This window comes from Thamnophis sirtalis, unplaced genomic scaffold (assembly GCF_051295495.1).
Source record: "Thamnophis sirtalis isolate CommonGarterSnake01/CBP01778 unplaced genomic scaffold, rThaSir2_p1.2 scaffold_4, whole genome shotgun sequence".
NCBI lineage: Eukaryota > Metazoa > Chordata > Lepidosauria > Squamata > Natricidae > Thamnophis > Thamnophis sirtalis.
Window position 1 is genome coordinate 116,665,319 of NW_028261384.1, and position 26,839 is coordinate 116,692,157.

A 26,839-nucleotide genomic window follows, 5' to 3' on the forward strand; every position below is an offset into this window, starting at 1 on the left:
ATTCAGCCAGTAGATGGCAATGTTTAGTTTGCATCTATGGTTATAATCTATGGTTCCTTTTGTTCTGAGTAGAGTTTTCTGTCCAAATGATTGTAGTTCGGTTATAAATATTAAGAACACACAGAGCAGGAATAATGGGAGCTTGGTAGCTGTTCAGATGAGAAAAATCTGTCTGGGAAAGGCAATCTCTAGACATCCAGATCCATGTAGGGTCTTAAAATCAAATTGCCATGGTGGATCCGTTTATGTCATATTCTGTACTACATTAAAGTGGTGTAGACATTTCCATCCAGCCAACAGTGGATCTAAATGGTATTTTGTACTTTGAGATTGCCCAGCAAAGTGTCATAATAAACAAAGGGAATAATATTTATTTCAATATGGTTACGTAGGAGAGCTTATTATATACACAAAGATGGAATGATTTGACACCACTTATTATGGAGGAAAGGGACGCAGTGGCTCAGTGGCTAAGATGCTGAGCTTGTTGATTAGAAAGGTAGGCAGTTCAGTGGTTCGAATGCCTAGCGCTGTGTAACAGAGTGAGCTCCTATTACTTGTTCCAGCTTCTGCCAACCTAGCAATTCAAAAGCAGGTAAAAAATGCAAGTAGAAAAATAGGAACCACTTTTGGTGGGAGGGTTAACAGCATTCCGTGTGCCTTCAGGCCGTTTAGTCATGCTGGCCATATGACCATGAAGATGTCTTTGGACAGCTTTGGCTTTGGACAGCTTTGGCTTTTTGGCTTAGAAATGGAGATAAGCACTGCCCCTTAGAGGCGGGAACAACTAGCACATATGTGCGAAGGAAACCTTTACCTATTATGGAGGAATGGTTGATGAAGTTGATAGATTTTTCTGAAATGGATAAATTGACTTCTTTGACTAGAGGAAAAATCATGACCAACATTTATTGGTGACTGGAAGCCTGTTACGGACTTTTTCCATAAAAATGAAAAATGAAATTTATGATTTGGATGATTAGGTAGGATACGTTATAGAAAGAAGATTAAGATGATGTAATTTTAGAGCTTAAACCAGTGGTAGTCAACCTGGTCACTACCGCCCACTAGTAGGCGTTCCAGCTTCCATGATGGGTGGTAGAGGTTTGCTGTAACTCTGCTTTATAAATTTTATAAAGTAAAGTTACTTCCCTACTTTATAAATTACCATTTACTGTGGAACCGGTGGGTGGTTAGAAAATTTTACTACTAACAGAGATACAAAAGTGGGCGGTAGGTATAAAAAGGTTGGCTACTCCTGGATTAAGCCATATTTTTACTTATAACTGCTGTGATGAATATCTGAAGCCACTTCATTGTTTCTTCTTTCTTTCATTCCTCAGGATCTCAAAGTTAGCTTCAAGTGGGGACACAATCTAAGGATCAGCGGCACTAAATGATCAACAACTTGAGATCCACAAGTCGATTCTGACCTACCTACCACTGACCTCAGCAACTGGCTTGTCCAGGTGCAGCCATGGTGGCACAGTGGTTACAATGCAGAGGTGGGTTGCTCATGGTTCGGCCCAGTTCGGCTGAACTGGTAGTGGCATTTTGGCCTGGGTTGCAGAACTGGCAGCGACCCAGGCTGCCCACTCTCCCAAACCGGTTCTCTGCTTGCCGCTGCAGTTGCCACCATGTTGCTTAGTAGTGCATGCCCATGCTCAGTTCACTGCAAATTTTTCTGCGCATGCAAAGTGTGCGTGAAGCGAACCATAGTAAAACCAGGAGCAGCCCGCCTCTGTTACAATGCCATATTGCAGGCTGCTCACTGTCGATCCTGACTGGCTCAAGGTTGACTCAGACTTTCATCATTCCGAGGTCAGTAAAACGAGGACTCAGATTGCCGGAGGCAATCTATTGACATTGTAAACTGCTTAGGTAGGGCTGTAAAGCCTTATGGAATGGTATATGAGTCTAAGTGCTAAATGCTACTGCTTTTGCTTCCCAGAGTTTGCAGCAGGATTTGTGCTCTGCTAAACCTCTGGATGTTCAGGAACTGAGCCAGGGGTCTTTGGCATCTGAAGCATGAGATCTGTTTCTGCAGAATAAGGGCTGGGGGAGAGTTTCACAGAGACAGAGTATGGTTGCACCTACAGCTGACAACAGCTTGAGTCCAGAGTCAAGAGACACACATATTTAGAAAGATTAATAGAATCACAGGACAGGTTAGAAAAGTTAAGAGAGCAGTTCCAGGATGCCGAGGCAATCATAGCCTTTCCATCATCTCCCTCCCCTTTCTTCCCTCCCCCCCTCCTGGCCATCATTTTCTTGTATTCCCTAAGTTACATCACCCTTTCCTGTCGGTAGCTTGAAAGCAGCTGCAGAATGATAATATTTAGACTTTGGCATCCATTCCTCGTGACCCCATGTTAGGAGCAGTAGGAGCAAGAGGCACCCCCGTGACTCACCCTTGGGGAACCTGGTGAGTGTGTGTGGGGAAATGGAAGTGGGCGGAGAGTTGTAGGCAAGGCAAAAGTCAAGGGGAAGGTCGTTTACCTCCGTTGTAGAGCATGTGTGTATATATATTGGTGAGTTTGCTGATTTGGAGCAAAACTTGGCACAAGACAGAGCAAGAAGGAAGACACTCTCCTTATCCCGATTATTCCCATTGATTGGGTGACTGGAAGATCAGATCCCATCCCAATAACAACCTTCAGAAGTTCTGGACTGCATTTCTTTGTGAATTCTGGACCTAATTCCTGGGTGAGACCAATAAGGGCAGGAATCCAGAATTCTCTATAGTCTTTCCTCAAAACAATAGAATCCAGTGACTGGCAAAACTAGGCTAAGACCTCGAACCTTGAGTTCCTCCTTGAATTTCTTCTGAGGGCAAGACTATCTCTGCCATCCCAGAACTACATTTTGCCTGGATCCGCCATCCTTGAGTGATGCTGTCCGTTTCAGTTCTTCTCCAACGCAGCGGTTATTTCCTGCTTCCCATTAACCTGCTCTTCTGGGCTGTGTTAGTCCCCAGGACTGTGGCCTCCCCAGTGCCAGATTCCAACCCTCTGTACCAGTTTGATGGGCAAGTCCGGCTTCGCCATCTCTACACGGCCAATGAACGGACCCAGCTCCACCTGGAGATATCCTCAGATGGGACGGTGCGTGGCGCCAAATACCAGAACGCCTTCAGTGAGTATTTGGGAAATTAATCACTCTGGATTCCTCCAAATGAGTTTTATATGTGGAATTGGGGCACAGTCAGCTGGGTTCTGTGGGGAAGGATTGGGTAATAGGTCATGAAATATGGTTTTTCAGAAAGAGGACATTTCAGAACACGTAGCTTCTTAACACATGTGTTATCTGTAAAACAAATGTTAACTTTGTCCTCCGCTGCAGATGGTCACATTAAACTTTCAGAGTATATAACAAGTAGTAGAAACAGGAACCGTAGAAGGTGTTCTGGTGGCCGCCCACAGATTATATTATACTCTACAGATGTTACACATCAAGACTGAAAAAGGATCTGAAGAGGTTGATGGCTATTAGGGTTATAAACAATCTAAAGAGTTCTCATTTTTCACAAGTAATTTTCATTCTTTTCCCCACCTATCTGCAGGTTTGATGGAAATCAAAGCAGTGAAGTTGGGGATCATTCGTATATTAGCTACGAAAACTTCTAGATTTCTTTGCATGGATTCTGAAGGACATCTATATGGCTCAGTAAGTATAATTATCTGGGTTATGTCTCTGCGTCGAGAGCAATGTTCCTCAATCTTGGGAGTTTTTGGATGTGTGGACTTCCTCCCAGAATTATCCAGCCAGCATGCTGGTTGGAGAATTCTGGGAATTGAAGTCCACACATCTGGGAATTTCTAAAGAATAAACATTGGTTTAAAGTGAAGGATCAATGTAGTAAAATAAAGCTATACATTGAAAGATCCATCTGTCTGATTATGAGTTCATCCATTTCCAAAATATGCATTTTTTGGGATCATCTCACACATTATATGGCCAAAATTTTAAGTCTGCCATTCAGAACACCGGCAAAGGAGTTTTCTAGAAATAGCCGAGTTGTTTTCATTCACAAATTAAATTTGCACCCTCAAAATCATACACACTTAGAATAATACGTGATAGTACTTCATTAAAATCAGAAGCAAACTGTTCTTGCAGACTGGACCATTTTAATGTTCTTGATGCTGGGGGAACTTAATAGATTGGTGAATATATTCTGAAATCATAATAAAAAGCCTACATTTCTAGGGACAAACTAAAATGTGGTGACATCCATTAAGAAGCTGTCTGTCTTCTTTTTAAAGACATAGCAGCCTTTATGTTTGCAGTCCCTTACATTCATTTATTCATTCAGTTTGCATAGCTGCCTATTCTGAAACTGGCGACTCTGGATGGTGATTCGTAAAAGCAATTAAAACAGTTGAAACACAATATAAAAAAAGAAATTAAGTAGAAATAAAAACTGAGACAGACAGTAATACTATGTCATATATATAATAATCAGGAAAAGGGGGTCCTTCATATACTCAGACGTGTATGTTATAGGTAGTGTCTCGAATTACAACTACAACAGAGATCAGAATTTCAGTTGTTAAGCAAGGTATTTGTTAAGCAAGCCACACTCAATTTTATTACATTTTTTTCACATGGTTGTTGAGGGAATCACTGCATTAAATGAACCATGTGGTTATTAAGCAAACCTGGCTTCCCTCCCCATTGACTTTGCTTGGGAAAGTCGCAAATGTTGACTCCAGGATCCTGCCTGCAACCATCAGAAATGCACACTGGTTGCCAAGTGATGTAAGTTCAAGGGATAGTTGTAAGTCAGTTCTGAGTGTCATTGCAATTTTGAATGGTCACTCAATGAATGGTTGTAAGTCGAGGACTATCTGCATCTATATATAAAATAAAACTCTCATTCTGTAACCCTTAATTGGATGAAATGATACATTATGCAGTAAAACTTTTTCAACCAAGTTCTGAAATGGGCTAACTTCTAGAATGCGTCCCAAATTAGAGCTCGTGTGAAACTGAAATTTGGAAAAATAACATTTTAAGATCTAAAAATTGCCATGAAGCATTTTATGACATCAAACAAAATGTCATAAAACTTTTCCTGTGTTGATGTTTGACTGTTCTGCAGTTCAGCATGGGCCCCTTTGAAAGGAGGTGAAACACTGAATATCCCCCTAGATTTTTAAGAACTTTTCAAATATATTATTATAAGGTCTGTCATTGCTGAAGATATTGAGGGTTAGAATTTATCTCTGAAACAATAACCCAGCAGGTCCTGGGTTTTTTACCATGCTACTAACTGGAGCTAGGTAAAAAACACTCATAATAACGGGAGTGTGTTTTTGAGTTAAACGTTTAATTACCGGGCCAGTGAAACAGAAATACTTTGTGAAGGGAGAAAAACTATTTGAAGAAATATTTATTATTTTGAATCATTGTGTTTATGAAAACGAAGGGGATAAAACAGGTTGCAAATTGCAATCTGAACTTTTTTGACTTCTGAAATTTGAATTTGTATGCTGCAACAAATTGACTGCAGTGCATAGAAATAGAAACTTTTGGCAGATACTCAGGATATAAATGTTGCAAATAAACAAATGGTAAAGATGTTAACACTGCAGAGTTCAAGCCAAATTCCCAGCCTGAGTGGGGAAACTGCACACTCATATAACGCTACATTCACTTATATTGATATAACCCCTGAGCAATGAAAATAGCATTTCTTTAGCTGGAATCAATTTGTATTTTGGGGTTGCTTGAATGCCTAGCTTAGGAACAGCAATGTATATAGGGCTGAATTACAGGTAGTCCTTACAGCAGTTTGTTTAAGGACTGTTCATAGTTACATTGGGACTGAAAAACGTGACTTATGGCTGTTTTTCAAAGTTATGTCCTTTGCAGAATCCCTATGGTTCACGTGATCAAAATTCAGATGCTTGGCAACTGGTTCATCTTTATGACCATTGCTGTGTCCCAAGGTCATGTGATCAGTTTTTGTCACCTTCTGACAAGCAAAGTAAATGGGGAAGCCAAATTCACTTAAGTTACTAACGTACCAACTGCAGTGATGCACGTAACAATGGTGGCAAGAAAGTTTGTAAAACGGGACAAAATTCACCTAAAATATGTCCCACTTAAGAACAGAAATTTTGGGCTCAATAGTGATCATAAGTCGAGGACTACGTATACCTGTGGATTATATGACCTTGAATTTCTCTGAGTTAATTCTGTAGGCGAAAATTGTGCACAGCCAGGTTTGACTAGATGCCTCGAGAAAGTTCTTGGTGATAAGAATTGTCTGACAGTGGAAAAGATTACCTATGGAAATTATTGTCTTATCTTAAAATGCAACAGTAGGAAGTACCTGGGTAACTGAAGCTACAAGACATCATATAACAGAGGTGATGGCAGAAGATTGGATAAATTTTTCCCCTCAAGCGTACCAACTTGGTACGATCCAATTCTCAATCTGATTCTATTCTCAATTTGCACAGATAATTGTTGTGCAATCCCCTGGCAATAGGTAGTCCTAGAGCAGGGATGTCAAACTGGTGGCCCACGGGCCGGATGAATTATGTGCAGGCCACACCCATCCTGGCTCTGCAAAGGCAAAAAACGTCACGATACGTCATGACATGTCACATGACCTGATCAAGTTTGACATCTGTGTCCTAGAGTTAAGCCCATAATAGAGCCTGCAATTACCATCATATATAATGACAGTCATAAAGCAGTTCACTGTGTGTGACTGGACTTGATTTGATGTCCCTTTTTGCAGCAGTTGTTAAGCAAACCCTGTTTGCTCTGGGCCAGTTTTTGCTGAACAGCATACATAAATGCAGGCTAGTTGCCAAGTACCCAATTGCAATCATGTGACAGGTACATTTGGAACGGGGTCAAAAGTCCCATTTTTAGAATCCGTTGTAATGTCAAATGGTTGCTGATATCCGAAATCTGTGATGTAGCAATTGCTGCTTGACTGTATCTATTTTTTTTTTAATGTGACACAAGAGAATTTAATACATACTGTAGGAAGCAATTATAGGAGCCAGATAACAATAAACTAACTTTAAGCCTAGCCTCATCAAAGATAAATGAAATGAAAGTTCTTTTTGTTTCTTTATTCTTGGCTGTCTGTTAAGGCTCTGCATTCTTGAAGACCTAATAATCCAAGCGATCTCTTCCCTTTGCAGCTGTCCTACTCAGAACAGGACTGTAACTTCCGTGAGATGGTTCTTCGAGATGGCTATAACGTGTACTATTCAGAGGCCTACAATCTTCCCGTGAGCCTCAGCATGATGGAGAATTTGTCCCAGAACCGTCAGCTGCCCCCTTTCTCCCAGTTCTTACCTTTAGTAAACAAGGTTCCCCTTGAACCCATGATTATGGACTACGAATACATTCAACAGGTACATGACATAGAGTCGGCTGATCCCTTCAACATTATGGGTCAAAATCAGGACTTGAGAAGCCCAAGTTTTGCCTTCAGATAGAGCAGGAGACGAGCTCAAACATCTCTATTTTACTGCATTAATATGAAGAGTAAACATGAGGAAGACAGATCAGGGCAAAGGAGCAGAATGATGAGAGGGATGGATGCGATTGCTTTGTGAGATTCCCAAATCCCAAGACAGACACAGAATTCCTGTTCTGTCTGAATCACTTCAGCTTCACAGTTTCCCATTGTTAATCTTGCTGGCTTAAAAAAAGAAAAATTCCAAGGGTTTAATTTCTATTTATCCAACTATTTAAGTAACTTATATATTATATGAGATTTATTTATTGAAGTAAGCTAGATAAGGAAGCAGGAAGGGAAGGCGTAATGTGAAAATCTTTTGTGCAGAGATATTTATATATTGTTATTTATATGCAACCATTTATGTGTGTATATTTTCTGCCTGCATATTTATTTCCCTTTCTGGCGAGGACCAGCCAACTGAATTTTAAATATGAATTGCAGATATGATCATGATTTTATGCCTGATATCTATTTATCCTTCCCTTCCGTATTTTTTTGAGTATTGTTTCTGCAAAAATCAATTCATGAGCCATAGCAATGGATGCAAAAGAGGTTGGGGGGGCTGCATGTAAAAACAAGGCAGGCGTTCCATCTGCCATCTTGACTCTTTTGATCCCCCAAAGACTCCCTCACAATGCGGTTTATGAATCAAGAGGCCGAAATCCCCATTCAGCCCCATTTTTATTTGCCTTTTAAAAAAAAGCTTGTATTGTGCCTGTAAGCGATCGGACCACTTAAAAGAGAGAACTCTAATAAGAAAAACAAAGGAGCATATGCATTGATTATTAATGTTTATTTATTTATAAGCTATATTGCATTGTCATTAAAAGAATGTGCCTCTGCTTTGTGTGTTTCAAAAGCAGATGTGTCTGGTCAAACATGTTGCCCTATTGACAATTCACTGACACAAATCTGTAAATTGTTGTATTCTCTTTCTGTTTCTACAATTTTTTTAAAAAAATAATACCTGTTTCCTTGTGCTATTAATTGTGATCATCGTTTAACCATCAGTGAGCTGAAGTGCGAATGGTGTATTTTTAATGTGAACACAAATAAAAGTCTTTTTTTTAAAAAAGAAAAAGAAAAAGAATTAATTAATTGATGGCAAATAAGCTAATTCTTAGAAATGTTTTCATTGGACAAACAGGAATTAGTGAGAAAAAAGAGGGCGTTGGCAGGGAGGGCAAAAAAGTCAGTCCGTTCCAATGGTGCAAGAGAATCCTCAACTCTTTTGGTGTTTCAGGTATGTTCAAAAGGGGCGGGGCTTCCATCATATCCACCATTTTGACACCGCTCTTCACTCCAGTGGATACCCCTCCCAGGCAGGGTTCCTACTACTTTGGAGTTACTCAGAAGTCATCAGTCAGAATTCAATTCCATCAACTCAATACTGCTTCCAATGGCTCTTGTACAAGATATGACATCTAAGGTCCAAAGACCATCATTCCACCGCAGAGTTTGATCCTCCTCCAACTCATTGTAGTTTCAGAATCCTTATGTCTGGTGTAAGCCTTGTGGGTGCTGCTTTCACCAAATTGCTTCCTACCAGCCTCCACAAAAGGCCCCCATTATTCCCAGTTCACTTTAGTCTTTCATTTCTTTATCTGCTGGATTTCCATCCATTCAGAAGTTTAAGATGACATGCACAGTTCTCCCTCTTCCCCATTTCTGTCCACAACAACCTTGAGAATGGCTCAAAGTCACCCACTGAAGGGCTGGGGGTGGACTTGAAGCAGGATCTCTCAGCTCCTAATCCAGTGCCTAATGCTAGTTCTCTCTGGGTGGGGGTGGGGCATCTTTCCAAACCAAGACTGAGGGTTGTGGCCCACCAGCGGCCAGCAGAGCTGGCAGCAGATTCGGACAGTGAGGAGGTTGGGGAGGAACATGGGCCAGTCCTGGAGTCTGGAGAAAGCTCTGATGAGAGCTCTGTGTCGGAGGCAGAGGGGGGGGGGGCAGAGCCCTAAGCCATTTATCAGCTGCCTTCAGAGTCAGACATCAGTGAAGCAGACAAACAGCTGGAGCCTGCCTGTTCTCAGTGTAGACATACACAGTTGCCAGATGAAGGCACAGCTAAAGAACAGGGGTCAACTCGGGAATATGGCCACAGGTGGACAATGAATGGCCCCTCCCAGAGGAAATAAAAGAGGAGCGAAAGGGGAGTGGAGTTTGCAGGAGACAAGTAGTTCGCTTAATTGGTTTGTGACTCTCCGAGACTCCTTGCCAGGTTTTGCAGATATCGGCCTGTCAGATCTCCAAGCCAGATAAGGTTTATGACTGTACTTCTTCCCTCGAAAGACTGTGCTGGATGTGAATGAGCAGAATTCACAATAAATTAATAAAAGGGGTTTTTGTCGGGACAAGGAGTTTGCTTCAGGCTCTTGGGAAGCCTGGGTCAGAACACTGAGCTTAGAACAGCCACCATTTATATTGTCTGTATTGGGCCAAGGAATATTTTCTGCAGATAGAAATGAGGCTAGAAGCCGTTGCAAAATACTAGCATTTAATAAATCTTAATCCCAAAACTCATGTGGTACAGAAAGCTGGCATCTGCCAAGGGAAATATCCTGGAGCCATATTAGACAAAGAGCCAATTCCCGTTGCCAATGGATCAAAGGTTGGTTGGTTTCCCCAAAATAAACTGACGGGAATTCCCAAGAAAGTGAAAGTGATCAGAATCAGGAAGCAAAATGCAGGATCCAACTGCATTCCTTTGGGTACTAAGGGGGAAGGTGCCCCGGAGAAGAACTGTGGTAGTGTTGGCCTGTAAAATGGGCAGCTTTTTAGCCATCAGTGATTGGACAACATCCTGACTGGAGCACCATGCAAAAGAGCATTGTGGTCTTTTCTAAAACACCCCTTAGGATAACTATGGTAGCTACAAAAGCATTGACTGGATGGCACAGGTTTTCCTTCCTTCCTTCCTTCCTTCCTTCCTTCCTTCCTTCCTTCCTTCCTTCCTTCCTTCCTTCCTTCCTTCCTTCCTTCCTTCCTTCCTTCGTAAGAGTGAAGCACACATCCAGTCAGGGGCAATTGCAGGGAGAGGGTGGTCAAAAAAGTCAAGATGGCTGCTATGATTGTGCATTAAAAAGAAGTGGGCTTTGGTGGTGGTGGGGTTGCAGCCTTCATCATGGTCTTTTTGACCCATCCCTTCCATGCCTGCTAGGAGGACCTGAAGGACCTTCGGCCATATGCCACAGGTCAAGAGGAAGCTCTAGTGTCCCTGGACCTTATCAGAATTGTAAAGAAGAATGCTCTTTGACAGCAATTTCTCTTTGTGCATATACCAGCCTTAAAAGGCACCCTTAAAAAAGTACAAGTGTGCACACAGGCATGCACATGTAGTCCTCGCCTTACAACAGTTCATTCAGTGGCCATTCCAAGTTACTGAAAAAAAATAACTTATGACCGTTTTTCCACACTTACAACCATTGCAGCCTCTCCATGGTCAAGTAATCAAAATTCGGATGCTTGGCAGCTGTCTCATGTTTACGATGGTTGCAGAGTCCCAGGGTGATGTGACCCCCTTTTGTGACCTTCTAACAATCCAAGTTAGTGGGGAAACCAGATTCACTTAAAAGCCGTGTTACTAACTTAACAGTAGCAGCGATTCACTTAACAACTGTGGCAAGAAAGATCATAACATGGGGAAAAACCCAATTAACAAATGTCTCACTTAGCAACAGAGGTCATAAGTCAAGGACTACCTGTACTAGGCCAATTGTTTATATCAAGAAGCATATAGGTAGTCCTGTTGCAACCATGCTTGGGACTGGAATGTCTGATGCTAAATAAGGCTACTGTTACAATCTTTTTTTGCTGTGGTTGTTAAGTGAATCACTGCAGTTGTCAAGCAAATCATGTGGTTGTTAAGTGAATCCGGCCTCCCCATTGTCTTTGCTTGTCAAAAGCCAACTGGGAAGATCACAAACGGCGATCACATGACCTCAGGATGCTACAAGTGTCATAAATACATGCAAATTGTCACGTGACCGAATTTTGATCCTGTGACCAGGGGGAGCTGCAACAGTTGTAACTCTGAGGAGCGGTTGCAAGTCAGTTTTTTTCGGTGTCGATGTAACTTAGAATGGTCATAAACGTATGACCACAATGGAGTCCAAAATTTCTGTTGCTAAGCGAGACATTTCTTAAGTAGATTTTGCCTCATTTTATGACCTTTCTTGTCACAATTGTTAAGTGAATCGCTGTGGTTGGTAAATTAGTAACACAGTTGTTAAGTGAATCTCCATTGAGTCTGCTTGTCAGAAGGACACAAAAGGAGATACGATGACTCCGGACATTGCAACAGTCATAAATATGAACCGTTGCCAAGCGTCTGAATTTTTGATCTTGTGACCATAGGAATGTTGCAAAGGTCTTAAGTGAGACCTTAAGCGAACAGTCATTAAATGAACTGTTATAAGTGGAGGACTACCTGTACTGTATTTGAGCTGTAACAAACCATTCCACCATTAGGTTGTAGCAAAGAGATGCTCCAAATCTTAACTCTTGACGGCCATCTAGTGGCCGCAATTGTTTAGATAGGATCGTCCTACTATTAGTATGTTTTGAAATTGCTTTTGCTTGTTAATGGGATTATTTTTGCAAAAGGAACACAGCATCTCTCGTCTCTTGACTAAAGTAGCGCAACCATGTAAAACCCAACTCTTGCAAAATCTCAGCAACAACTTTAAAAAAAAGAAAAGAAATCCCCCCCCCCCCCGCTTTAAAAGAGATCCATTCTTCATGCCACCTTTAAAGCAGCAACTCCTTTATTTTTCCTGTTAGTGTGGAATCCTGAAAGAAGAATTGAGCTGCTTTAATGAGAACAGAGAGGCACTGAGCAAATTCAAGATCTAAAGCAGGACACCTCCAACCTTGGGAACTTTTAAGACTGGTGGACTTCGACTCCCACAATTCCCCAGCCATCATGGCTGGCTGGAGAATTCTGGGAGTTGAAGTCTAAGTGTTTTAAGTTCTCAAGATCGGACTACCCCATGTCTAACGCATGTCCTCTGCAGCATTTCTGAAGACTTGATGGCACCCAAGCTGCTGCTTGTACTATCGATACAAGCATGCCTACTCCAAGTTTTAAACGCATTGTTCTTGTGATGAGGGTCAGAGCTAATATGCTCCCCAGAGCAACAGGGAGGGAAATTGTAGAGAACAAAATTCCAAGGTGAGGTTTTTGCTCCAATGATGAACGTGGTCGGAGGATGAGGTTTCACAAGGGATTGATAGCATCTACAGATCAGAGATCACACAGGAAACCACACCTGAAAAAAAGGGGAAGAAAGGGTGGGGTGGGGAGACAAAGATACGGGAAAGTTTAGGAAACTGTTCTGAACAGCCATGTCCTAGTTTGCAAGGGTCTCTGCAACCTCGTATCACCCAGAAGAAAAGCACTTTTCTAAAATTCTTCAGACTTAGGATTATTGTGCTAAATTGGACTAATGTAGCAAAAGTTGTTGGGAATTATAAGGACTGTTAGGATATAGGTAGTCCTCTACTTACAACCACAATTGAGCCCAACATTTTTGTTGCAGAGACAGCGGGTAAGTGATTTTTGCCCCATTTTATGACCATCTTCCTACGTTTCTTAGGTAAATCATGGCAGTTGTTAAATTAGTAACAGGGTTGTTAAATGAATGTGGATTCCACATGGATTTTGCTTGTCAGAAGATCACAAAAGGTAATCACATGACCCCAGGACACTGCAACCGTCACAAATATGAATTAGTTGCCCAGCATCTAAATTTTGATCATGTAATCATCGGTGTGCTGCAATCGTCATAAGTGTGGAAAATGGTCATAAGTCATTATTTTCAGTGCTGTTGTAACTTTGAACTGGCGGTAAATGAACTGTTGTAAGTCGAGGACTACCAGTAGTATTGAAAAATTGGATAGGAATTTTAAGTGTCCTAAGCCAACCTATTTGGAGGACTCTGAATTTTGGAAGGCTGGGGTAGAACAAACTAAAATATGGTCACTCATGGCTTAGTGACTTTCTGACGGGATTACTGCAATACTCTTTACATGGGGCTGCCCTTGGAGACCATTTGGAAATTACAACTGGTCTTGAAATGGCAGGTCACACTGTAATGGCCATCCCTCAGTTTGCCCATGTTATACCACTGTTGAAGAGCTGCATGGGCTCCCAAAAGCTAAAATAGGAAGGTTGGAGCCCAAATATTGTAGAAATGAATGGGTACAGTTCAGTGGTGGGTTTCAAAAATTTTTAGAACCTCTTCTGTAGGTGTGGCCTGCTTTGTGGGAGTGGCTTGGCAGCCATGTGACCGGGTGGGAGTGGCTTGGCAGCCATGTGACTGGGTGGGCATGGCCAACTTGTAAAATGTGGTGAAACTCACTTAACAACACCCTTGCTTAGCAACCAAAATGTTGGCTCAGGAATTCTGGCATTGAAGTGTGCAAGTCTTAAAGCTGTCAAGTTACAAGACCCTTGCATCCATAACCCTTTAGAAAAAAAAAAACCCAGGGGTGTTCAAACTTGACAGCTTTAAGACTTGTGGACTTCAACTCCCAGAATTCCTTCTCTCGCTCTTCATCTGGATGATGTGCAGATGGGCGGGGGGAGGGAGCTGGGACCGGTTCTAAACGGCACTGTAGATTTGTGGAACCTCTTCTATAGAAGAGGTTAGAACTGGCAGGAACCCACCCCTGGTGCAGTTGTTGGTTGGGCAGCTGATTCTTTTGATCCTTGGTTGTATTATTTTTATTGCTTGTGAGTTATATATCACCAGGTGGGTGGCCATATACATTTTTGAACGTAGAGACAAACATCTGGGAGGGAAGAGGCCTTTTTCTAGTTGCAATATCTGAATAGCAGTGATGGTCTTGGATTTGAGTAGCCATCACATCTATCCTTTAACGTAAATATGCAAGCAACCCATCCACAAATATTCCTCGACTTATAACCACAATTGGGACTAACATTTCTGCTGCCAATCAAGGCAGTTGTTAAGTGAGTCACACTTATTTTACAATCTTTTTTTGCCATGGTTATTAATTGAATCACTGCACTTGCTAAGTGAATCACAGGGTCGTTAACTGAATCTGGCTTCTCCCATTGACTTTCGTTGTCGGGAATCGGCTGGGAAAGTTACAAATGGCAATCCCATGACTCCAGGATGCTGCAACAGTCGTAAGTGTGAGGATCAGGTGCTGCTGTGACTTCAAATGGTCACTAAACAAATGACTGTAAGCTGAGGACTATTTGTATTTTCACACATACATCCCCGAAGGAATTTCTCTCACCTTGCGTGCCTCAGGCTTGCCCTGCGACCGAGGTCTCAAATATTTTCTTGCGTCCTTCCATGCCGCTCAGAGCATCGATATTCTTCCGCCAATCACCTACTTCCCGATTCTCCTGTGAGGGGTGGGGGAAGAGACCAAGGGCCGGGAAATCAGTGGAGTCCCAGGCTTTGTGGGAGGAGTAACTTGTGTCCTGTTAGCTCATTTATACTTCTTGGAGCTCAGAGCAGCTTACACAGTTTTCCTTTCTCATATTCTTCCCCACATCAGCCCGATGTGATTGGTTGGGAGGCAGTGGCTGGTCCCCAGGTCCCTCATGGAGCTTCCAAAACTGAGAATGGACTACAATCTGGATTTCTATGCTCTTAAATCACCACTGTGACCAGTCATGGTTTTCTCTTACCTTCGCTACTGGTTCGTAACCGGCAGTGTGTGCTTCACTCGCGTGCTGTGGTTTTACACATGCGCACAACCCTCTGCGCATGTGTGGAGCGTCCGTGATGACGTCTGAGTGGGAGAACTGGCAGAATACCGCCTCTGACAGTGAGCCCTATTCCCTAGAAGTCCTGGTCCCCTTTGTTTCATGGGGTAAGTAAGTAAGCCAGCCATAGGAAACTTTAATGAATGGAATTCCTTTCACAGCTAAGAGATGTTCTTACTGTTGAGAATGTTCCTCTTCTCCTGGAAAACCAATCTATAATACCCACAAATTTGGAAAGGTTACTTGTGCCCATGAGGTAATTGGATGTTCCTGAATTTTGCATCGCTCTGTAAAAATTTAGCACCCGCTCCTCTCTTAGAAGAATGAAATATTTTGGGAAATATTTAAAAAGTCAGAATATTATATTTTCTGGATGATTAATAAACCCCAACATGTTTTAAATACAGAAAGCAACTCCCTACCCTCAGCAGATATTTGGTGCCCATTAAGAAAAACTGGGCCAGCCTATCTACAAGACAAAAGACCTCCAGCTCCAGGGTTTGGATTGCATCAGCAGTCCAAACTTCAACCAATCTTAGCTCAGACAAACATGACTCCTACACGGCCCCATAGGAGTCTGACAACAGCCAATAGAATACATGTTCTTGCACAGAAACAGGAAGCTCAAGTGCAAAGCCCAAGAGAAGGTATAAAAGCCCCCCCCCCCGCACTCTCAACTCCATATCAGGAACTGCAGCAGAACCACAAACATGTGCTTTGGTTGATCAATAAATGGTCCCCCTTTCCAATTAGCCTCCAGCCTCCATTTTGTCTCCAGTACCTTTCTCCCAGATTGGACCTGGACCTGGATATTTCTTCCAGCAATTCAGTTCTCTGGATGAGATCAAAGGGATTTATGTTGTTATGAGAAATCTTTCTACATTGTTTAAGATGTGGTCTTGGTTGAATAAGTACTCAGACTGAGGAAAAGAGAACCACTACTACATGTGTTCTTGAAATGCAGAGGTTTTTCAAAACTCATAAGCAGCCCAACTATTCCCCTTTCCCCAAGCAGACTTTATACATGTTCCTTTATACCAGGGTTTCCCAACCTTGACAACTGTAAGGTGAAGCATGAGAATGGTTGGGAAATTCTGGAAGTTGAAGTCCACATATCTTGAAATTTCTATGGTTGAGAAACCTTCTTTGTACCTTTGCAAGTAATGTCCTAGGAAAAAAGGCTGTCCTCCAGAAAGGAAACAACAACAACAACAACAACTCCGCCATTGCCGGTCCCAAGCCGGGATGAGAAAGGAGGAGGGTTGGGGTCAGGTTGGCAACCTGGCCCCATAAAAAAAACCTGCCAACCCATACAATATGGAGAAAGAAACGAATAAAAATTTTATACCGCATTGGTCGTCGCGCGGGTTAACAAGGGCTGCGGCGGATGTTGGGGTCCCTGGACATCTGTCGACAAGTGGGCTACAAGTGGACCAGCCAACAAAATGACAAAAATATAGTGCAGATGAAAACCGTGCTACTACAACTCAGAGCCAGAAAAAAAGAGGTTATGTAAAGCGAATGTATGAATTATGGAAACAACAATATCCAGATTCAAATGTTAGTGAACAATGACTAGCAGATCAAAGGCGATTTATTATATGGAATAAAGTGTTTAGTGAAGTTGAACTTGAGGAAATTCAGGCAAATTGCAAAACCAAAAAAACAATATCACAAGCGGAAATAACTGATATTCAAGACACAACTAAAGACATTATAGTAGAACTCCCAGAAGAAGCTCTCGGGGAGGAAATAACACCACTACCACTAGAACCAGTTATCATTGAACCAACTGATGAACTAACTCAAAAACAAAAAGAATTGAAGGATAAGATCATGGAGCATTTTCTGCTTAATGAGGAAAGGCAACGTTTACCATCACTAAAAACTGTGCCTAAGAAAATTTTGGCCCCTATCATGAAAATGGTTAATGCAGTGTTTTCAACAATTGAATCGGGACCCATCTTGGAAACGAACCAGTTAATGTACAGCGCACCTGTAATAGTCACTAATGAACTAGGCATTAAAATCAAAGTGCCTAGTCACACAACAGAAAAAGCATCAAAGCCAAAGTGGAAAATCCGATTAGAACAAAAAGTCAAAAAATTAAGGGCAGATGCTAATAACTTAAAGAACATGCATGAGCAACGGCTTAAAAACAACAAAATCATAGATCGGCTAATCAGAAGATATAGATTGGATACAAGAAACATCAATGAAGCTGTAGAGATTGTAAAACAGCAGATAACAGCAACAGCTAGAAAAATTGAAAGATATGAGGCACGAATCATCCAATATAAACAAAATCAGCAATTTCAATCAGACCAACGGCGTTTTTATCAAAGTCTTAATGTGAATGGTGGCACCAAAAGTGAAAAACCAGAAAAGCAGGCCACAGTTGAATTCTGGAAAGAATTGTGGGAAAATGCAAAGGACTACAATAAGGAAGCAAAGTGGATACATGACTTTGAGAAAAGCATTGGCAACAAACAAATGCAAGTATTAGAAATAACAACTGAGATGGTCAAAAATCAAGTTAAAAAGGTAAAGAATTGGATATCACCTGGAAAGGACCAATTACATGGTTTCTGGCTCAAATATCTGACCAGTCTATATGCAATATTGGCCAGGCAACTGAATGAAATTTTACAAAAGGGCCAAGTTGATGAATGTTGACAACTGGAAAAACATACTTGATTCAGAAAGATGCAACTACAGGAACAACACCTGAAAACTACAGACCAATAACATGCTTACTCACAGGCATTATTGCAGATAACATGATGGATTATTTGGAAACAAACAACATCTTGCCAGTAGAGCAAAAAGGCAACAAAAGAAGGAGCAGGGGCACAAAAGATCAGCTCCTAATTGATAAAATGATATTAGAAAATTGTAAGAACAGAAAAATGAACTTGAATATGGTCTGGATTGATTACAAAAAGGCATTTGACTCAATGCCACATAGTTGGATCATAAAATGCTTAGAAACAACTGGCATTAGCAAAAATATTACATCCTTTACTGAAAAGGCGATGAAACAATGGAGAACTGAGTTGGCAGTAGGGAATGAGAACTACGGAATGGTTAATATCAAGCGAGGAATTTTTCAGGGTGATTCACTTTCACCTCTTCTCTTCATCATCGCAATGATCCCACTATCAGTAGTCTTAAAAAAAATGAAATTAGGCTACCAAACAGCCAAAGAAGCTGAAAAAATTTCGCATTTACTATATATGGATGATTTGAAACTCTATGGAAAGTCAGAAATAGAAATCCAATCATTGACAAACACAGTCCGAGTATTCAGCACCGATATTTCAATGCAGTTTGGCATGGAAAAATGCACCACTGTATCCATAAAAAGGGGCAAAATCACTGCATGTGAAGGAATTGAAATGCCCAATGGCCAACTAATTAAATGAAACGAAAATGAAGCCTACAAATACGTAGGCATTCTGCAGTTGGATAACATCAAGCATGGAGAAGTAAAAACTATTGTCAGACGAGAGTACACCAACAGAGTTAGGAAAATTTTGAAATCTAAATTGAATGGTGGAAATACAATCAAGGCCATAAATACCTGGGCAATACCAGTTATAAGATACACAGCTGATATAGTTAACTGGACACAAGCTGATTTGGACATTTTGGACCGAAAACCCAGGAAACTAATGACAATGCACTACAGTTCACATCCACGTGGTGATACTGATAGATTATACCTGCCCTGAAAATCAGGTGGCAGAGGATTATTACAAGTGAAGCAAACAGTTGAAGAAGAAAAACATACACTGGCTGATTATTTAAAAGAAAGTCAAGAACATCTATTAATCGAAGTAAAGAACAAAAATCTACTGAAGGCCCAACAGACGAAACAAGAATACAGAAAAGATGTGATAAAATCAAGAATTGAGAGTTGGCAGAACAAAGCACTGCATGGCCAATTTCTTGAAAAAATAAAAGATAAAGTGGACAGTGAACAAACTTGGTTATGATTAACAACAGGTACATTAAAGAAAAAAACAGAGTCACTAATCCTGGCTGCACAAGAACAAGCTATCCGCACAAATGCCATTAAGGCCAAAATCGAAAAATCCTCTGATGATGCCAAATGCAGACTTTGCAAAGAAGCTGATGAAACTGTTGATCACATACTCAGCTGCTGTAAAAAAAATCACGCAGACTGATTATAAATTGCGGCACAATTCAGTAGCACAAATGATCCATTGGAATTTGTGCAAAAATTATAATATTAAAACAGCAACAAACTGGTGGGAACATCAGCCTGAAAAAGTCACCAAAAATCAAATGGTCAAGATCTTGTGGGATTTCCGTATACAAACCGACAAAATACTGGCGCATAATACACCAGACATCACACTGATTGAGAAAAATAAGGTCACAATCATAGACATCGCAATACCAGGTGATAGCAGGGTCGCCGAGAAGGAACATGAAAAAATCGCAAGATACCAGGACTTAAAAATCGAAATTCAACGACTATGGCACAAACCAGCAGTGATAATTCCAGTGGTAATTGGCACACTGGGTGCTTTACCAAAAGTACTGGAATTACATTTAAAACAGTTAAAAATTGACAAAACCACCATCAGTCAAATGCAAAAAGCCGCACTGCTTGGATCTGCACGCATATTACGAAAATACATTACGACGTCCTAGGCCCCTGGGTGAGGCCCGACTAGTAACCAATGCCAAATCCGGCGAAACAACTGGCCGCTGTAATACAATTGTATAATAATAATAATAATAATAATAATAATGTCAGCTACCACTGACAATCATTTTGAAGAAGATGAACTATGGATATGAACTTGCAAAGAAAGGACTGAAAATTTTGCACTTTGTGTACATGGATGATTTGTAGCTGTTTGGTAAAACAAAAGATGAACTAAATTTATTAATTGAAAGCACAAAAGAATTTAGCCAAGACATTGGTATGCAGTTTGGAATTGACAAATGTGCAACAATGGCAACCAAAGCAGGCAAGGTTATAGAAGATGATGGAATAGAACTTGAGAATGAAGAAATGATAAAGGCAGTAAAACCAGAAGAAGGCTACAAGTACTTGGGAATTTTAGAGGCCTCTGACTTAATGCATAATAAAGTCAAGGAATTAACTTTAGCCAAGTACATTCGACGAATTCGCAAGATATTAAAGTCCAAATTGAGTGGAGGAAACATCATAAAAGCCATAAATACCTGGGCTATACCTGTGATCCGATACTCTGCAGGAATAATTGATTGGACCAAGATGGAGTTGGACAATTTGGACAGAAAAACAAGGAAGCTTATGACAATGAATCATGCTTTGCACCCTAAAAGTGATGTTGACCGATTATATTTACCAAGAGCAGAGGGTGGTCGAGGACTCCTACAAGTAAAACAGACTGTAGAAGAAGAAAAACACAGCTTGAATGATTACATCCAGAAAAGTGAAGAACCAATGATTAAGGAAGTAAATAAAGGAGGCCTTTTAAAGACAACTAAGTCAAAAGCTGAATATAAGAAAGAAATAATTGAGAAGTGATCTGAAAATTGGAAAAACAAGGCTATGCATAGCCAATACTTGAAAAGTATTGAAGGCAAAGCTGACCAAAAGCTAACTTGGAACTGGTTAAGATCAGGAGCACTGAAAAAAGACACAGAAGACTTTATTTTGGCAGCTCAAGAACAAGCCTTAACCACAAACTACATGAAGGCAAAAATTCAACATGTTACCACCAACAGCAAATGTTGCCTCTGTAATGAGAAAGACGAGACAGTCGACCACTTGATCAGTGGGTGCAGCAAAATTTCACAAACTGACTACCTACAACAGCATGACCGCGTTGCTAAGATCATTCACTGGAAACTGTCAAAAGTTTGGACTTGAGTATAGCAAAAACCACTAGGACCATCAGATTGAGAAGGTTTTAGAGAATGAGAAAGTCAAGATCTTGTGAGACTTCAGAATCCAGACTGACAGGCACTTGGCCTACAACACACCTGACATAACAATAATTGAAAAGAAAAAAAGTATGGTTCATTGACATTGCAATACCTGGTGATGCACAAATTGAAGATAAACAGCAAGAAAAAAAATCACAAAATACCGGGACTTGCAAATTGAGGTTGAGCGACTGCAGAAAAAGAAACCGTGTGTTGTCCCGATTGTAATTGGAGCCCTTGGAGCAATACCCAAAGGGCTACCTCGCTATTTGGAAATTCTAAATCTATCAGGCTTGAAAATCCTGATTCTACAAAAAACCACCCTACTTGGAACAGCATATATCCTCCGATGTTACCTTAACAGTTCCTAGGTCCTTGGTTAGGACTCGAGCTGTTGAGCTACCAACCAGCCCCAAAGGCTTTGAATCTCACCAAAGATTAACCATGCAACAACAACAACAAAAATAATAATAGTCATAATACATATGAAAATGCTTTTTGCATTGTTTTGGCTGCCATCTTGACTTTTTTGACGCCTTCCCTGCGAATTCTCCTGCAGGATTTGGAAGTAATGTAGAAATTTTTATGAAAACCAGGAATTGGAGAAAGGGCTCGCTGGCCATCTAAATCAACTTTCTTCCTCCCAAGTGAACTTTAAGGTTGCTATTTATGGGTAACAAAAATAAATGGTTGCTGCAATGGTGGTAAAATGTAGCCCAAGGTGCCAAGAACTAAATTTAAGACTTTTGACACACAACGTCACTGATGGGAAATTTGTGCCTGGAAATTATTCACCAGCAATGAATGATCAGCCAGGCTGTAAGTAAATAAGCAGGCAAGTACTGTATGCAAGTTTAGGCAGTTCAGTCATCTCATAACTTCAGCTACCCCACAATGATCCCAGGCCAGGAATGGGGGATTTTTGGAGGCCGTAAGAGGATGTAACACCCCATTTATGATCTGCAGAGGCTCTACAGAAGAGGCTCAAGGAACAAAATATATTCAAAACATATCCAAAAGGACTAATTTTGCTCTTTTGGGGGGGTGCGTGAGAGTTTAAATGACTCTTTATCCACTAAAAAAAAAAATCAACTTCAAAGTCTCCAGCTAGCAAAGATTGCCCACTTTTTTTCCTAAATGAAGGAAATGGATGACTCTGAAGCCACTATCTATGCCAGTGTTTCTCAACCTTGGCAACTTGAAGATGTCCGGACTTCAACTCCCAGAATTCCCCAGCCAGCGAATGCTGGCTGGGGAATTCTGGGAGTTGAAGTCCGGACATCTTCAAGTTGTCAAGGTTGAGAAACACTGATCTATGCACTTCCTTTCCCCGCCCCACCATTCTTGGCTGCTGGTTCTACAGGGCTCACCTTCTCTGTGTCATCTTTCTTGACCTGTTTGAGGTTAGCCCTCAGATCCATAGAGACCTTATGCTTGGAGCCAAGCAAGGCCTGCATCATGGCATCAGCTGAGAGGCGCACCCGGCGAAGAGCAGGGCGCTTAAATTTGCCTCGCAGGTCAAAAATCTTCTGGTTCAAATCTTGGATCTGGAATCAGAATGGACAACTTGTTAACACGATTGAAATTCAGTAGCTAAATCCTTCATCTGAAATACACTTAGCACTTTTCCCATCTTATATGATCAGGATCCAGAAGTGATGCCCTGTAAAGACAGTTGTGGCCCAGATCCCACCCAAGGCCCATGCTCAGAAGCTCACCTCGTTGATGCTCTTATTGACTCGGGCCTCCATGTCATAACGCTCCTCATCAATTTTGTCGATTTGCGCATGGAACTGCCGACATACCTCCTATAGAGAACAAGATAGTATAGGACAAATCAAACATCAGATTCAAGACTAATAAAGAGCAGTGTTCCTGAACAAGTGCAAAGTGCATTTCCAAGGCTATTGAGAGATGAGACACAGTACTCATTTAGACATTAACCCCTTGAATCAGAACGGTGAAACTGGAGAAAGAAAGAAACAACAATTTTGAAACAATCCAATATCTCCAGATATGCTGGAGATTTAATCTATAGAGCCGAGGTGGCGCAGTGGTTAAATGCAGCACTGCAGACTACTTCAGCTGACTGCAGTTCAGCAGTTCGGCTGTTCAAATCTCACCGGCTCAGGGTTGACTCAGCCTTCCGAGGTGGGTAAAATGAGGACCCGGATTGTTGGGGGCAATATGCTGACTCTGTAAACCGCTTAGAGAGGACTGAAAGCCCTATGAAGCGGTATATAAGTCTAACTGCTATTGCTATTAATTTATATTAATACCCACAATTATACATTTTTCCAGGGGTGAAATCTACTCCGTGCATGCGCAGAGCGTCAAAAATAGACATGACGATGTCCGGGCAGTTGGGTGGAGCCTGCTACTGGGCGCAACTGAAAGGTAAGTAGAACAGCGGGGGGAGGGGGGAGGGAATGCGCTGTACCATGCAATTTAGATTAGCTAGAAATCCTGCTTCTATCTTATATAAATCATGTGTCACAGCTGACCACCAGAGGTACTGGTTTGGCCAAACCGCTAGCATTTTTTTTACTACCAGTTTGGGTGAACCAGTAGTTTTCTTTAATATTGTTTCGGGCAAACCGGTCAAAATTGGTAGCATTTCACTTCTGAATTTTTCTCAAAGCTAAGACGTCTCTTAGAATAGTCTTCCCCAATCAGTTGCCCTGCCAGTTGTGTTGTCCTACAAATCTCATATCTAGTTCACATACATGGAGTGCAACTGTTTGAAGAAAGCTTATTTGGAACGTAGGTTTACATGAGAATTTTAACTGAAGGGGGCTTCTTCTAAAGTAATGTTGCCCCTCAAAGTAAATGGAATGTGGATCATATTGCAAGTGATGGCATGTCCAACTCTTGCTTTGGAGCTGCTGGCGGAAAGCAAGTTGTACAGCAAATGCAGAATGCTGTCCTCAAGGAGCTTATCACCCTCCTTAACAAAAGCCAACACCTAAGCTAGTTTATCCTGAAGATCAAAGATACACTTTAGAGTTTTCCTTTCATCTGGCATCTGTCTTTATCTTTCTTCAAACTAGAGGCTTTTCACGGGAAGTTCAAAACATCTGGAAAGCAGCCAGTCAGAGAAGGCTGACTTCTCTAAACCCAAGAAGCAGGTCTTCTCCGGTTTGGCCTGGTTTCTCCTACCTTCATTTCCCACATTTCTATGCTGACCTGCAATTCCGTGAGGCTGAGTCCCGCCACTTCTAAAGGGATGCAGCGGTCCGAGAGAAACCTCTCTTTGTCTTGGGAGCGTTCTTCTTCTTCCTTTTCCATTTCCCTCTTAGCCACTTGAAGCATCATTGACTGGATGAAAAAACAAAGAGTTTTGGGTCAATAAGCTGGGCTTACATCTTGCTTGTGTTCCGTCAACCTGACGAATATACCATGGCTCAAGCTAGTTTTTCCCTTCCAAGGGACTCACTCTGCAGATGTATGGATGGACCCTGAGAATGGGGGTTATATTAATCCAAGACTTCTGGCAGTTGAATCACACATTCAGAGGGCATTCTGGTTGGTCATGTCCATTTTGTCAAGTGTTTCTTCCTAACAGGTATTTGCATCAAGTATGTGTGTGGGGGTGGTTGTGATTGTGTGGGTGTTCTCTTCTCTTGGAATCTGATCTACCATGTGTCTTTTCCACCAGATTCCAAACACTACATGTAGTCCTCAACTTACAATTGAGTCCCCAAACCTCTGTTGCTAAGCAAGCCAGTTGTTATGTGAGTTTTGGCCCATTTTATGACCTTTCTTGCCATAATTGTTAAGTGAACCACTGGGGTTGTTAAACTAGTAACATGGTTGTTAAGTGAATCTGGCTTCCCCATTGGCTTTGCTTGTCAGAAGGCCGCAACTGTCAAAGATACATGCCAGTTGCCAAGCGTCCAAAGTTTGATCATGTGACCACAGAGATGCTGCAAAAACCGTAAGAGTGAACAAGAGTCATAAAGTCACTTTTTTTCCAGTGGCGTTGTAATTTCAAATGATCATTAAATGAATGGCTGTAAATCAAGGACTACATGTACTATATTTTGCCTTCCAATCTCCCGGAAACTTGCCAAATGTGCCCCCAGAAGTGTTTACCACCTTGTGCTCTTTTCTAAGTGTTCCAACACCCAGAGGTTCACTGTTTCCACATTACCTTGAGTTGCAATTTCCGAGAAGCTGATATCTTGCATTTTATCTGTGGTGGAACAAAAGAGAGATTAAGAGGCATATTTCACACTCCGGAAGGTTGGTGCTCAGGGGAACTTCGTAAATTTACAGTGATAGCTGCTTATCCTGTTCACAACATGGGGAGCAGTTTAATAGATAAGGAGAGAAACAGAATCAACTGATTTGGTTAAGTCTGGTTAGCACAGATGAAGTGACAAATTTCTAAAGGAAGAACCACAGTCACTTAGAGGAAAAAAAGATAGGAAATAAAATATAATCTGCTTGTCCAGTGGGTTTAATTTCTTTCTAAATGAATAATAGATGGGATCAATCTAAATCAAGTGTGTATAAGTATAATCTTTATTGTCATTGTACTTAAATAGAACAAAATTGGTTAATACAACGTCCAACCTGGGAAACTTTAAGGCCTGTAGACTTCCACTCCCAGAATTCCCCAGCCTGCATGACTGGGGAATTTTGGGAGTTGAAGTCCACAAACCTTAACGTTTCCAAGGTTGGATACCCCTGGTCTAGATTAACTGACACCTAGAGACTATTGGAATTCATTGCTGGAATGTATTTCTATGCAATAATTACAGTACTATTCAACCAGTAGATTGCATTATTTACAAGTTTGGGTCTATACTCTATGCTCTTTTGTTTTGAGTAGAGTTTCCTGTTTCCTGTTATAGTTATATAGTTGACCAGTAAAGCACATGGTGACTGTATTTTTTTTTTGCCCTGTGTGGTGCTTTATATAAACTGAATTTCTAACAGAGACCATTTGGAAAAGATCACATAGCCTCCATGTTTTTGAAAGATCTGAACAGATTTTAAGGGGCAGAAACATCCTGAAATGAGAAGGAAATTTGAGGTGGTAAGGATGAAGACTGGACACCCAATTTTGTGCTCCTGTGACAGAAAATGCGCAAAGGTGAGTGTCGATCTGAGATAGAGCAGACCAATGTGTTCAACTTCTAAATTGCACTTTGAGCTTACACTGGGAGAGACATGCAAATTTATCCTGAACTTCATCTTGCTGTATTGTTTTCATGCATGATGATAAATTTACATTGCTCTCTAAAAATAGAGAGACACATATGTACATACACAAACACAAGGTGCCGCATTGTTGCCATGTCTGCATTTCTTCCCCGTTTAGGTTCTCCTTTGATTTTCTGAACCCCCTCATTCTTAATCTCGCCTTTCTTCAATGCATTTCTGCATTTCTAGTTTTTGATTCAACTGGAAAGGTGACTGGCACTTACCTTGTCATGTGGCTCAATGGCATAGGCCCGATAATTGGCAGATGATTTTCGGCGTAGGGGAGGCACCGTTGCAGGAGGAGGGGCAGGTTTGGGAGCCACTGGTGCCTTTTTTGTCGTCTCCACAATAGTTTCCTGTGCTTCCTCCTCTATGTATTCCTCCTCTTCCTCTTCTTCATACTACAGATTTAAATACTATATTATTTCCAA

General features: G+C 41.3%; 2 protein-coding genes across 2 annotated transcripts; one reads left to right on the plus strand and one right to left on the minus strand.

Annotated features, from left to right (window-relative positions):
• Positions 1–2,826: 2,826 nt before the first annotated feature.
• On the plus strand, positions 2,827–7,792 carry FGF21 (fibroblast growth factor 21). Its single transcript, XM_014053262.2, has 3 exons — positions 2,827–3,135; positions 3,563–3,666; positions 7,170–7,792. Exons 1-3 carry the CDS (start codon positions 2,892–2,894, stop codon positions 7,467–7,469), a joined length of 648 nt encoding a protein of 215 aa, XP_013908737.2. The 5' UTR covers positions 2,827–2,891; the 3' UTR covers positions 7,470–7,792.
• A 4,454-nt stretch (positions 7,793–12,246) lies between these two features.
• Positions 12,247–26,839, minus strand: TNNI3 (troponin I3, cardiac type). Its single transcript, XM_087713854.1, has 7 exons — positions 26,633–26,839; positions 25,351–25,392; positions 24,384–24,515; positions 22,916–23,005; positions 22,568–22,744; positions 14,768–14,879; positions 12,247–12,768 (listed from the first exon to the last, which is right to left on the minus strand). The coding sequence occupies exons 3-6, from the start codon at positions 24,510–24,512 to the stop codon at positions 14,778–14,780; spliced, it is 498 nt and encodes a 165-aa protein (XP_087569980.1). The 5' UTR covers positions 24,513–24,515; positions 25,351–25,392; positions 26,633–26,839; the 3' UTR covers positions 12,247–12,768; positions 14,768–14,777.